The sequence below is a fragment of the Anomaloglossus baeobatrachus genome, chromosome 8, assembly GCF_048569485.1.
Source record: "Anomaloglossus baeobatrachus isolate aAnoBae1 chromosome 8, aAnoBae1.hap1, whole genome shotgun sequence".
NCBI classification, from domain to species: Eukaryota; Metazoa; Chordata; class Amphibia; order Anura; family Aromobatidae; genus Anomaloglossus; species Anomaloglossus baeobatrachus.
Genome location: NC_134360.1, coordinates 13,130,371 through 13,145,374, shown reverse-complemented (window position 1 = coordinate 13,145,374; position 15,004 = coordinate 13,130,371). Strand labels below are relative to the sequence as shown.

General features: G+C 40.1%; 1 protein-coding gene across 3 annotated transcripts in view; it reads left to right on the top strand.

Annotated features, from left to right (window-relative positions):
* WNT5A (Wnt family member 5A) overlaps positions 1-15,004 on the top strand; it is a 28,295-nt gene that overhangs the window by 13,278 nt on the left and 13 nt on the right. For 2 of the 3 annotated variants that reach the window (XM_075321305.1, XM_075321307.1), the window contains exons 4-6: positions 5,480-5,772; positions 11,669-12,123; positions 14,360-15,004. The exon at positions 14,360-15,004 is cut by the window's right edge and continues 13 nt beyond it. In XM_075321305.1, the coding sequence (XP_075177420.1) occupies positions 5,480-5,772; positions 11,669-12,123; positions 14,360-14,381 (770 nt within the window). In that variant the 3' untranslated portion in view covers positions 14,382-15,004. Of the gene's footprint in view, positions 1-5,479; positions 5,773-11,668; positions 13,324-14,359 lie in introns of those variants that run through there. The other variant, XM_075321306.1, reaches the window with a different exon arrangement.

Sequence of the window (15,004 nt, the reverse complement as noted above, 5' to 3'; positions counted from 1 at the left end):
CAAATCATCTTGTTTTCATTTAATGGGAACTAGTGTGGGAAGAAAGTTTTGAAAAAACCCAAAATCACTTCCACCCCATGAACCTTCTCCACTTTTGATTAACAGATAAATTGGCTAAACTATTTCAACCTGCAGTTACAAAAGGTGCCTATTAGGGGCGTAATCTGAGAACGCCCCAATGTTTAATGAATATCGAGCGGTTAGAAACCTTAAATCATCAAACATTTTTTGAAGTGTTTAAAAGTTTGAACATTCTTTATATACTTTTTTCTTTTTTTTTCCTTTCTTTTTTAGATGGTTTATTCTATTACTTTATACCTTATTTTATATATTCCATGTAACTTAGTCTATATCCATTGTAAAAATTATTTTGTATCCTTTACATGGCATAAATAAATAAAATTATTTATATATATATATATATATATATATATATATATATATATATATATATATATATATATATATATATATATATATATATATATATATATATATATATATATATATATAATTTTTTTTTATTACACAACTTAAATAAAAATAATACATTGCTGGAAAGAATGTGTAATAATAAAACCCACTTATTGGCTTCTCATCTCAGTCTAGTGTCTACCAGATTGCCATTTCAACCCTTGGGCTATGTTCACACTGCATTTTTTTTGCTGAATTTTTGGTGTCAATTGCCTACAGTACATGTGTTTTAAAGTTAGTTTCATTCAACACAAAGGCAGCAGTTGTTTTTGCATGAGATTTTTGGAATCTCATATGTTTTGGTTGTACTGTAAAAAGCGTTTGTTTTTTTTTTATTTGCGTAAAACCAGTGAAAACACCATGCAAAAAATGCAATGTATGAACCTAAGCTTGGGGCTCGTGCACACGTGTTTTTTTTAAAAAAAAAAAAAAAAAAAAAAATCGGTCCAATTTTCATCCAGAAAAGTGGTACAATGTATTTTCTCACTTGTCATCTGATGGGGTTTTTTTTTTTTTCTTACGAAACCTTTTTGAGCTTCCTATGTTATAGAATCGTAACCTATCCGTAATAGTCTGGTGCTATACTGTGGCATCTGAGCTGAACGGTGATAAACTGGAAATTGTAAAGGACTTCAACCTACTCGGATCAATGATCTCTCAAGATGCAGCAATGATGCCGGAAGTTAATATGAGAATAGCTATGGGCAAGTCAACAATGAAATCACTGGACACGATCTTCAAATCCAGGAACATTTCACTGGTGATGAAGTCATGGCTCGTACATAGTTTGGTCTTGGCTCGTACATAGTCTGGTCCTTTCTATAGTAACATATGGATGTGAAACCTTGGCGATTAAAGAAAAAAGAAGAAGAATCAACTCTGTTGAAATGTGGTGCTGGAGGAGGTTGTCAATACGATAGATGGCAAGAAGAAGAAACTGATCAATTTTGGAAGAAATTAAGCCAGATATGTTACTCGAAGCAAGGATCACCAAGCTATGACTTGCCTACTTTGGACACATCATACAAAGAGGGCAATCACTGGAAAAGTGCATCATGATCAGAAAATTAGAAGGAACAAGGCAAAGAGGAAGACCAGCATCCCGATGGCTTGATATATTCAAGACAACGGTGGCGAAGACCCTGGTGGAGCTATCTAGGCTGGCGAAGACCCTGGTGGAGCCATGTAGGCTGGCGAAGACCCTGGTGGAGCCATGTAGGCTGGCGAAGACCCTGGTGGAGCTATGTAGGCTGGCGAAGACCCTGGTGGAGCTATGTAGGCTGGCGAAGACCCTGGTGGAGCTATCTAGGCTGCACAAGATCAATCACAGGTTGTCAAAGAAAAATAAAATCTGTCATCTGCATTGTCTCATTGAATAATATGGGTCAGTGTACTACCTGATGGAAAAAAAAATCAGGACACCGCTAATTTACACGGGTGGCTGAATGAAGCCAGAGTACGAGTAGTGACATTGCCTGTTTAGCTGGCTGACCACAGTTCCTTGCATACAGAACTATCGTGAGATTGGTATCACTGGTCTACACTTGGGGAAAAAAAAATCTGCTGACCTAAGTATTTTTTTGCTGGTTTTACCTAAATGGAAGGTGCTGATTCCAGGTACGATGTAAAAAAAAAAAAGATGCAACACAACACGATTTTTCACAAATGAGAAATATTTGATTTTAAAGATGAATAACGGGGATTATAAGAAATTCTGAAGAAACGATGGCATGTAATATATTTATTTCATGTAGAATAACTAGTCTATTGTCTTAACCAAGAGCCGAATAGTTAAGTAAATTTTAATGGTTAGGAAGAAATGTTCTCTTTTTGGATGCTCCAGAATAGTTCTGATCATGGTTGTCAATCTGTAGACACCAGACATCAGTAGTCTGCCATTCTGTTTGTGCTCCATCTGCCTTGTTATCTACAAACCCTAGAAAAAATTCTGGCCTCCCCTGGCTCTGAGGACGTTCATTCAGTTTTTACTTTTGTATAATACAAGCAGATCACAGACTGCGCAAAACTAAAGTAATTTCAAATGGCAACTGTCTGGCTTTAAAAAAATATCATGAAAACCTAATGTACAGCCAGTAACGGTTACTTTTCAAGACCAAACGGGGAACAAATTATGCAATCGCTCAATTATGAGGAAATAATTATGGAATCATGAAAAACAATCAAACAAAAGAACCCTCCAATCCATCACTAGTATTTGTTGCACACTTCTGGCTTTTAACAGCTTGCAGTCTCTGAGGCATGGACTTAATGAGTGACAAACAGTCCTCTTCATCAATCTGACTCTAACGTTCTCTGATTGCTGTTGCAGATCAGCTTTGCAGGTTGGAGCCTTGTCATGGACCATTTTCTTCAACTTCCACCAAAGATTTTTAATTGGATTGAGATCTGGACTATTTGCAGGCCACGACATTGACCTTATGTGTCGTCTTTCAAGGAATGTGTTCAGTTTTTGCTCTATGGCATGATGCGTTATCCTCTTGATAAAATGATTTCATCATCCCCAAACATCCTTTCAATTGATGGGATAAGGAAAGTGTCCAAAATGTTGGGCATTTATTGAAGATGTAATGACAGCCATCTCCCCAGTGCCTTTACCTGACATGCAGCCCCATATTAATTAGACTGTGGAACTTTACATGTTCTCTTCAGGCAGTCATCTTTTTTGTTTAGCTTTTCTGTATGACAATCTCATTTCCTTTAGGCGGTTTCTTACAGTTTGGTCACAGACATTGACTCCAGTTTCCACCCATTCGTTCCTCATTTATTTTGTTGTGCATTTCCTGTTTTTGAGACATGTTGCTTTATGATTCCAATCTTGACGCTTTGATGTCTTCCTTGGTCTACCAGTATGTTTGCTTTTAACAACCTTCCCATGTTGTTTGTATTTGGTCCAGATTTTAGACACAGCTGAACAACCAACATCTTTTGCAACATTGTGTGATGATTTACCCTCTTTTAAGAGTTTGATAAACCTCTCCTTTGTTTCAATTGACATATCTCGTGTTGGAGCCATGGTTCATGTCAGTCCACTTGGTGCAACAGCTCTCCAAGGAGTGATCACTCCTTTTTAGATGCAGACTAACGAGCAGATCTTATTTAATGCAGTTGTTAGTTTTGGGAATGAAAATGTACAGGGTGATTCCATAATTCCCCTCCCCCTGTTTGGTTTTGAAAAGTAACCGTTACTGGCTAGCACATTTTGTTTTCCTGATATATATTTTTTTTTTTCTATTTATTTATTTTTTTTTTAAGCCAGAAAGTTGCCATTTGAAATGACTAGTTTTGTGCTATGTCTGTGACCTGCTTATCCCCCCCCCCCCCCTCCCAAGACAAAAGTAAACCAGTGAATGAACAGCCAGGTGATTCCATAATTTTTTGCCATGGGTTGTACGTCCCATAGTCCTCATGTCTTGGTGAAAGCTTCTCCTTGTTCTTCGCTCATAAATTTCCATTTTCCCGCTGCTTCTATAATCGTGAAATTCCAACGTCAGTGTTTTTTAACTTATCAAGCAGTCTTCCTGTTAGTTATACCAATTTGCACATTCAGCATTTTTTTGCCTATTCAGCATATCTAAGCAATATATTTATTGGTTACTTTATTACTGTAAGAGTTCTTTAATAAACAGTGCTTTGCAGAAAAAAAGAAACGGATGAAAAATTAGTGTGATTTTTGGATTCGGCTTCTTTGGCTCTTGTCAGCGGAATTGATGAAGAGCAGGGGACTCTATGCAAAGAAGGTTTATATTATCATTAGCAAATCGCCTGCTTAAGTAGTTACACTGAATGAAGGTGCAGTTTGTTCATTTGATGGTTGTTTGCCAGCCTGATTTAGCTCGTTTACCGATCAGCCTTTGTAAATAGGCCTTAAGGCCACTTCACACATAACGAGATCGTTAACGACATCGTTGCTACGTCAGTTTCTGTTACGAAACAACGACTTCACCAGCGATCTTATTTTTGACACGTACCAACGATCCGCCCCCTGCTGTGAGGTCGTTGCTGAATGTCTTGGGCCATTTTTAGCTTGGAGTCCTGCTGGGCAGGATGGATCTGTATGTTTGACACCTACCAACGATCTCGTTAACGGCCTAGATGAGAACTTAAAGTGTGACACGTAGGCGTGTAGTTGCGTCACCTTATCCGCACCCCCTCTGCACCGATTGGTTGGCGCTGAGAACAGTACTGCGTTCTGATTGGGTATCGCTTCATGCTTTGTTCCTTTTTGAATCTTGCTTTGAGGATAGAACGAAGGAGGGATGAACCCGGGTGCAGATGCAGCTTCGATCCGAAATGCAAGTAAGCAACCGGGAACAAAGTACGAATGAATCCGGGTGGAGTCACAGGTTCTATCCTTAAAGCAAGGCTCAAAAAGGGACAAAGGATGAAGCGATACAAAGTTACCTTCTAGGCCGGCCGGCTAATCAGAATGCAGTATTGATCACCAATCGGAGTGGAGGGATGTGGAAAAGGCGGCACATATGCACGCCTACGTGGCTTACAGCGTCAAACACTAAGCCCCTTTTCGAGGTCTGAATCGTTACATAGCTGCTGTGTGACAGGGTCCCAACGAGATCGTTATACAGGTCGCTGCATCGTTACTAAAGTCGTTGGGAAACTGACTATGTGACATCTCGCCAACGATTTAACAACGATCCGGAAACTGTGACGTAGTAACGATCTCGTGATGTGTGACTGGACCTTTACAATATAGGTGGCCACTTCACAAAAAGTCTCTTTTTGGTCCTCTATTTACCCTTCTCCATCTATCACTGATTATGAGCACTGAAATAATTTAATGGTTGTGTGATGTAAATTTAGGTAAAAAAAAAAGTCTTCTACCAAAAATGAGGCCACACCTGTAGAAAGATTGCATGTAGCACTGGAGCTCAGCATCACTTGCTTAAATGGACCAATAATTAAATTAAGGTTTTCATTATATGTCTACTAGACTTTGCTCATTTGCTGTTTTTCTTGTATTTTGCAGGGAGCAGAGAGACGGCATTCACCTATGCAATCAGTGCTGCGGGAGTAGTGAACGCTGTCAGCCGAGCCTGCAGAGAGGGGGAGCTCTCCACGTGTGGATGCAGCAGAGCAGCTCGTCCCAAGGATCTACCCCGGGATTGGCTGTGGGGCGGCTGCGGGGATAATCTGGACTATGGCTACAGATTTGCTAAGGAATTTGTGGATGCAAGGGAACGAGAGAAAATCTACCAGAAAGGATCTTATGATAATGCCAGGATCCTCATGAACTTGCACAACAATGAAGCTGGGAGAAGGGTAATTATTGCAATTGAGATGGCTTGGATGAGTACTGGCAAAATCGTATTCTATTTTACCCATTTCGTCGATCCTCTCCAGTTCATTTTTCAGTTACTTGTGATTTGTCAGGCTAGAATCCCTCTCCAAAGTTTATTCTTTGATTTTTACCCATGCGGTCTTATTCTTTTGGTTGTTTACTATTTATGGTTTTCTGCCAATTGGAGGGTTTCCAGGAAGACTTCTTTTTGAGCTACCTTTAGACTGTCCCTTTATCTTCTTAATGGTGGAAGTTTGAACACCCCCAATGTCGAAAGAATGCAAGAAGACCTGAATGAGCTGAAATTCTCTTAATTTTTAGGCTAGGGTTAGACTGTGGCTTTGACCATGACATGGGTTGTGTTGCCAAATATCACTGAGTGCACCTGCTTGATTACAGTGTAATGCAAGTGAATGGGATCACACTGCGCCCCCTTAGGGTACCTCGACAAGCAAATTGCAAAAAGCAGGAACCAGTTGGATTTTTCTATGATTTGCTTGTCATGGTACCGTAGAGGTCACAATACAACTCTGTTCTCTTAAAATATGTTGTGATTTAGCAAAAGCATAGCGGCTTTGGCTGTGCGATCTGTGTGTAAGTACAGTTGTGCTGTGTCTGCCTGGGGGCTAAGGTTCAGAGGATGGCAATGTAACTTGGCTTGTGTAACATCTTGGGTGGAGCCTTAAGGGTGCTTTACACGCTGCGACACGGCTAGTGGTCTCGTTAGCGATGTAACACGCCAGATCGCACATACGATTTGCCGAGATCGCACATGTGACTGGCACTTTAAAAAATGACCTATCTGTGATCTCGGCAAATCTTATCTGCGATCTGGCGTGTCACATCACTAACAAAATTGCTAGCGATGTCGCAGAGTGTAAAGCGCCTTTTAGACCGGGTTCTCAGATGTGGTCCATGTCATTCAGAAGCATCTCGCTGGTCTGTCTTCACAAGCCGTAGGTCTTGTCACTTGGCATAAATGAATGTGATAGGATATTTTTTTTGTTGCACCGTCCTTTGCTGATTATGACCTGCTCTTCCTTATAGGCAAAGCTATTTTTTTTTTTTTTTGCCAAGTGGGCGTGGTCCTCAAACATTTTAGTGGGAACCTTCCTTAGGGTCACTCCCCTTTGCCTATTTAAACAAAGAAAAACAAATTGTATGTAGGGAAGAAAGAATGAAGAGCGGAGCAGTAACAAGAAATAAACTAAACCGTGCTAGATTTGGGAGAACGGTGGCATTACCCCTCTCAAGACAACATGGCAACCTAGTGTTCTGCCGCTAGGCCCTTGTCTCTTGTTCTGGCGTCTAATTGAACCATGGTGAAATTAAGTCAGAAATCTGAGAATTTATGTGCACAAAGAATTAACACAAAATAACCAGTTTCTAATCAGAAGATCTTCACCTGTTCTCAATGGAGACCTTTTTGTTTGCGTCCAGAAAACCTATAGAAATCCAGTATTTCTCACTGCTGAGCATTTGCTGAAATGTAGCCATTGTAATTAATACACTGTGTGCTAAATAGGCTACAATCAAGGCACCTGAGCATGGTAGTGCCCGCTCATCACTAGTTACCAGTACAGAGCACCTGAGCATGGTAGTGCCCTCTCATCACTAGTTACCAGTACTGAGCACCTGAGCATGGTAGTGCTCACTCATCACTAGTTACCAGTACTGAGCACCCGAGCATGGTATTGCCCGCTCATCACTAGTTACCAGTACTGAACACCCGAGCATGGTAGTGCCCGCTCATCACTAGTTACGAGTACTGAGCACCTGAGCATGGTAGTGCCCGCTCATCACTAGTTACCAGTACTGAGCACCTGAGCATGGTAGTGCCCGCTCATCACTAGTTACCAGTACTGAGCACCCGAGCATGGTAGTGCCCACTCATCACTAGTTACCAGTACAGAGCACCTGAGCATGGTAGTGCCCGCTCATCACTAGTTACCAGTACAGAGCACCTGAGCATGGTAGTGCCCGCTCATCACTAGTTACCAGTACTGAGCACCTGAGCATGGTAGTGCCCTCTCATCACTAGTTACCAGTACTGAGCACCTGAGCATGGTAGTGCCTGCTCATCACTAGTTACCAGTACCGAGCACCCGAGCATGGTAGTGCCCGCTCATCACTAGTTACGAGTACTGAGCACCCGAGCATGGTAGTGCCTGCTCATCACTAGTTACCAGTACTGAGCACCTGAGCATGGTAGTGCCCGCTCATCACTAGTTACCAGTACTGAGCACCCGAGCATGGTAGTGCCCACTCATCACTAGTTACCAGTACAGAGCACCCGAGCATGGTAGTGTCCGCTCATCACTAGTTACCAGTACAGAGCACCTGAGCATGGTAGTGCCCGCTCATCACTAGTTACCAGTACTGAGCACCTGAGCATGGTAGTGCCCTCTCATCACTAGTTACCAGTACTGAGCACCTGAGCATGGTAGTGCTCACTCATCACTAGTTACCAGTACTGAGCACCCGAGCATGGTATTGCCCGCTCATCACTAGTTACCAGTACTGAACACCCGAGCATGGTAGTGCCCGCTCATCACTAGTTACGAGTACTGAGCACCTGAGCATGGTAGTGCCCGCTCATCACTAGTTACCAGTACTGAGCACCCGAGCATGGTAGTGCCCGCTCATCACTAGTTACCAGTACTGAGCACCCGAGCATGGTAGTGCCCACTCATCACTAGTTACCAGTACAGAGCACCTGAGCATGGTAGTGTCCGCTCATCACTAGTTACCAGTACAGAGCACCTGAGCATGGTAGTGCCCGCTCATCACTAGTTACCAGTACAGAGCACCTGAGCATGGTAGTGCCCGCTCATCACTAGTTACCAGCACTGAGCACCCGAGCATGGTAGTGCCCGCTCATCACTAGCTATGAGTACTGAGCACCTGAGCATGGTAGTGCTCACTCATCACTAGTTACGAGTACCAAGTGATGATGGTCATAGAATATTCTATAAGTGCACAGGAGACCACCAAAAAATGCTAAAATAAGATACTTCAGCTTTACAGAACTCCAGAGAAAAGCAGAGGCTCTTGAAATGTCTTCTGCTTGAAAAATGGATAGTTTGGCTGCCTGGAAAAAAACCTGCCGTGTATATATACCCTAATCCTAATGGTATTTGCTAGTTTTTTGTTTTTTTTTGCCTTCGTGGGTTAATGTCAAAAAATGCTTAAAGAATCACTCAAAAAAAAATCATGAAAGACTCAATATTTATTGGTATTGTAAAACCATTTTGCAGTCTTGAGTGTTTTCTTTCCGCTTTGGGATGTGAATAAACACCTTGTTGGGTGGAGGGGGATGGGAGGTGGACTGCAGGTCACGACTATCAAGTGGATTCCAATAGAAAACGCTCCAAGATTCGCAATGTGTCTTACCCCAAAAAAGGGAAAAAATGATTAAAATGGCTGGAGGAAACCAAAAAACTCCCCCAAAAAGTTCCCAAAGAAGGAGCAAACTGGGCAGGCACGAGTGCTTCAGTAGACCCTCTGCCATGTCTATGGCATCAGAATGGGGATGTGGATCGCAATAGACACCTTTCACCATTTCCATCTTCTTAAATCCCGCTGTGACAATTGAAAGTCATCTAAAAAGCTATTGATGCCAGTAAAGCTATTTTTGTAGCACATCCGGTATAGAGCACTATGGAGCGGGCTCAGTTCTTGAGTCTGCTCCATACGGGATTGTGCACAGCAACATACACGTACAGAAATTGTTGCAATTTGACAGTTGGCGGAGTAGGACCCTGGCGCTTGCCCGGGATCACTCGGTGCTATGACTAGCCCGGAGGAGCATGCTACTTATTTTTGCAGTTAAGACAGTGTGAAATGTTACACTCCGGCAATCCACAAAGCCTTGTTATAACCAAATGAATCCGAAGCGGTCGCAGTAAGGAATGCTTGTGATGCAAGACCAGCGATGAGTTCCTTAAAGACGGCCATAGTTGGACACGATGACCTTCTTGGTTGCCTCCCCGCAACGACATGGCATGTTTGAGCATGCATTGAGCGTGCAGCGTATCTGTAGTATAGTCGAGTGAGAAAATTATTGTTAGGAGGCTTGTGGCCCATGCTCTATTCCTCTATAAATTTGTTTACACCCCATCGCCCAAGCCATTGCGGTGTTTTGGCACGACTGGTATGATTTGTGGCCTATTTCTTGTTTATACAGCTTATACAGTACACACTCTTCACTGCACTGTGATATTTTATTAATTGCAAATATTGTGTAAATTGTAGACATGTGAAGGTCGTCCTGATGAGTTTTGTCAGGTTATGGTTAATTGCACCTTTCTGATGCTCAACGATCGGAAGAGGCATCTAAAACTTGGGCCCGAAATCTGGCTCCATCATTTTCCTGATGTGTAGAGTTTACCTATTCAAGCCAGACAGCATTGCCAAGCCAGGGAGCTAGGGTTAAGCTAGGCTTAAGAAGGAGACCTTTCTCCTGTACAAAGCTAAGGATGGAACAGGTCCTTATCCACTGATCCCAGGATCGGAAACCTAAAGGGATCCTCCAACGAGATTACATTTTTATACCATTTGTAAGCTGTTTTTAAAATTGTTAATTGTAATAGTTATGTCACCAATCCTCTGCTCTTATAGTACTAACTAGTGATGAGTGGGCACTACCATGCTCGGGTGCTCAGTACTGGTAACTAGTGATGAGCGGGCACTACCATGCTCGGGTGCTCAGTACTGGTAACTAGTGATGAGCGGGCACTACCATGCTCGGGTGCTCAGTACTGGTAACTAGTGATGAGCGGGCACTACCATGCTCGGGTGCTCAGTACTGGTAACTAGTGATGAGCGGGCAGTACCATGCTCGGGTGCTCAGTACTGGTAACTAGTGATGAGCGGGCACTACCATGCTCGGGTGCTCAGTACTGGTAACTAGTGATGAGCGGGCACTACCATGCTCAGGTGCTCAGTACTGGTAACTAGTGATGAGCGGGCACTACCATGCTCAGGTGCTCTATATTCATAACTAGTGATGAGCGGGCACTACTATGCTCGGGTGCTCAGTACTCGTAACTAGTGATGAGCGGGCACTACCTTTCATCAAGTTACCAGTACAGAGCACCCGAGCATGGTAGTGCCCGCTCATCACTAGTTACAAGTACAGAGCACCCGAGCATGGTAGTGCCTGCTCATCACTAGTTACCAGTACTGAGCACCCGAGCATGGTAGTGCCCGCTCATCACTAGTTACCAGTACAGAGCACCCGAGCATGGTAGTGCTCGCTCATCACTAGTTACCAGTACTGAGCACCAGAGCATGGTAGTACCCGCTCATCACTAGTTACCAGTACAGAGCACCCGAGCATGGTAGTGCCCGCTCATCACTAGTTACCAGTACAGAGCACCCGAGCATCGTAGTGCCCGCTCATCACTAGATACCAGTACTGAGCACCCGAGCATGGTAGTGCCCGCTCATCACTAGTTACCAGTACAGAGCACCCGAGCATGGTAGTGCCCGCTCATCACTAGTTACCAGTACAGAGCACCCGAGCATGGTAGTGCCCGCTCATCACTAGTTACCAGTACTGAGCACCCAAGCATGGTAGTGCCCGCTCATCACTAGTTACGGGTACTGAGCACCCGAGCATGGTAGTGCCTGCTCATCACTAGTTACGAGTACTGAGCACCCGAGCATGGTAGTGCCTGCTCATCACTAGTGAAAATATTAATTTAGCCAGGATAGAGCCCAAACAGAAACAAACACCGTAAAGAATTTATTTTAGAAATACCTCGGATATAACTCAATGGCAAAATGTATGCCCCGATTAGTCTATGTCCACTGACCGGTCTGTCTGTGAAGTTGTCTATGGCCACCACCCTAACCTCTTGTCTCTCTTTCCAGGCAGTTAGTGCTTTGGCGGACGTGGCCTGCAAATGTCATGGAGTGTCTGGTTCTTGCAGTCTTAAGACTTGTTGGCTGCAACTGGCGGACTTCCGGAAAGTGGGAGACTTACTTAAGGAGAAGTATGACAGTGCCGCGGCCATGAAACTCAATAGTCGAGGCAAATTGGTGCAAATCAACAACAAGTTCAACCCTCCAACTCCAAGTGATCTGGTTTACATTGATCCAAGCCCGGATTATTGTGTACGCAATGAAAGCACTGGGTCTTTGGGAACCCAGGGAAGGCTATGCAATAAGACATCGGAGGGCATGGACGGCTGCGAGCTCATGTGCTGCGGTAGAGGATACGACCAGTTCAAAACAGTACAGACTGAGCGATGTCACTGCAAGTTTCACTGGTGCTGTTACGTAAAATGCAAGAAATGTACCGAGATTGTCGACCAGTTTGTATGCAAGTAAGCGGCAAAAGAAATGACTATGAACAATATCGAATATCTGCTTTAATTTATAGAGGTCACTTAAGAGTTGCAAACAGAAAGCAACCGGATCTATTTTTTTTTTCTTCATATCACACAGCCTCTCCTTGGAAAAGAACAAGTTAATAGAAAAAAAAAATGAACTGAAAAATATTTATTGACAAAAATTAAAGACTTTTTTTTTTCTAAAAAAAAAAAAAAGTATATAATTAGATAAACTAAGACTGAAGCGTTCTGGATTTAGAACATGTATAGTAGGTTTATATGGATGAGAGGGAAGCAGACGGACAAAGACTAGTTTTTTTGTTTTTTGTTTTTTTTTTCTTTAATTTCTAAATTTAAAAAAATAAATAATTTTTTTTTTTTTGTTCACTCCAAAAAGCTTCACAGTGAAATACAGATTATTTTTTTTTAAAAAAATTCTCTGACATTTTATTTTCATATTGGGAACTACTACTTGTTGTGTGATACCTCTGGAGTTGTTGGGATTGCACTTTTGTATTCTGCATAAATTTTATATGTTAAATTTCAGATATTCATACACATAATTCATATTGACGCATTCATCCTACTTTCATCATCCTAAGACTATATAATGGTTTAAAAAAAAAAATAGTGGAAAATTATTGACCATTTGTTTAACAATTTTTACTTTTTGGATCTCATTTTAAAAAAAAAAATATTTTTTTTTTTTTTTTTTTATATATATTTTTTTTTTTTCTTAAATCATGCTGACCCTGACATTAAAAGAATTCATATGCTGTATTTAGAAAATTTTACAAATTCTTCAGTGAGGAAAAAGTCATATGCAGTTTAAGAATGTCATACTTTTACATACTATTAATCCTATACACTAAACTTTTTTACATGCAATATGGTTACATTTATGGGAAATTGTGGTCTGCTGTTTTCTATTTCAAAGCTTTTGTGACTATATGTATATATAACCCTAAATACTGCCAGTAATTAAATGTATGTATTTATTTACATATTTACCTAGGCAACGTTTCCTTTTTTTATTTCAAATCCATAGTTTGGGAATTTTTACTTAAAGGAAAGTGGGGAAAAAATTCCCCCCCCCCTTTTTTTTTTATTTTTTTTATTTTTATTTATTTTTTTTTTTTTTTACATGTATGGATACATTGTTGCAGAATCTTAACACTTTGGTGTCTGGTTTCATAGGGGTTTGAAATGGTGTTAAGCACATGTTGATAAATGCTTCATGGGCTTAAGGGTGGGGTGGAACAAGTACAAGGAAAAGGTGGGGTGGAGCAAGTACAAAGGTGGGGTGGGGGGGAGCAAGTACACAAAATTATAATGCACTTGAAACCATTTATTTAAAATTTCCTCTGGGAAGGGCATTACTTACCATTATAAATTTAATTAGTTTAAAAAAAAAAAAAATTATATATATTATATATATAATTTATTTTTTTTTTTCAAAAGCAGCAGCAATTTTTCTTTAGCAAACAATTGTGACTTATCTTTTATGATTCATAAATATTTCACATTTCCATGTTGTATGTTAATTTTTTTTTTCTCCCACTCTTTTTCTTTTTTTCTTTTGCGCACTCTCGCTCGCTCTTTCGCTCTTTCTCGCTCGCTCTTTCTCACGCACCCTCTCGCTCGCTCTCTTGCTCTCTTTCTCGCGCGCGCTCTCGCTCTTTTTTTTTTTCTTCTATTAGCAGTTGAAAATGTGTTAATTTATTACCCATGCTTACCATAGTATCTGTAGAAAAACTACAACACCATTAAATTTCACTAAGCACTAATGAAATCATGGTTTGGATTTATTATGGAAATATAATATTATAATCTCTGCAAAGTTTCTTTAAGTAATATTTTTTGTTTTGTGTTTTGGGTTTTTTTTTTACTTTTTTTTTTTTTTTTTTGCTACCAGTCCAGACTATTAAATCTGAATTATTTAATGTTAAATATTCTTTTTTGTCCTTTGAGAAATGTAAATGTTCTAATGTCCTGTATATTGTACATGTAATGTACATATTTTGCCAGCCCTATATGATTTGTATATTTCTCTGGTTAAAAAAAAAAAGTAAAGGAACATGGAGATTTAACATCACAAAAGACAAAAATATAAATAAAAAAAGTGATACTTTTTATTTTAGTGGCTTGATTTAAACATTTTATTACATAAATTTTAAAGTGTTTTTTTTTTTTTTGTTTTTTTTTCTTCTCTCTTTTTTTCCTCCTACAGAAAAATGCCAAAGCAAAGCTAACATTCTGGCTTCTCCAAGTTTAGGAAGAAAGGTCAAGGAACCGTTATTATTTCAGATGTACATAATTAAAATGTTTTGTATATGAAGTTTGGATACATTGTGGCTGCAGTTGGGGGGATACACATCACTGAAAGAGGATTGTAGCTCCTTACTGGTTTTATTAAAAAAAACATGGATTTAAAGAACTTTTTTTAAAAAATAAAATTCGAATAAATTAGAATAAATCATTACAGGTTGAATAATATAATTGAAACTCTATTTTTTTTTTCTTCTAGGAATTTTGCCCTATATATAAACTTTAATTTCTACAATTAAATAGTTTTTAAATTCACTGTAAATGTCTAAAGTTTTATGTGGGTGCAAAAATATAACTGTGATAAAGAGAATATTTTATACTTTTTTTTTTTTTTTTTTATTTTTGTATTCCTTTTTGTTTTAAGATATAACATTGCATCTACATCTACTAACAAATGGATATATTTGGGCTGGCATTCGGAAGAAGACTATAATTATGGTCAATGATGTATTTTGTTAAATAGAACATTTAGAGTTGTACTTTTTTTTTTTTTTTTCTATTTTTTATTTTTGGATAAATAAATGTAGTAGAATTTTTGTAGCATTTA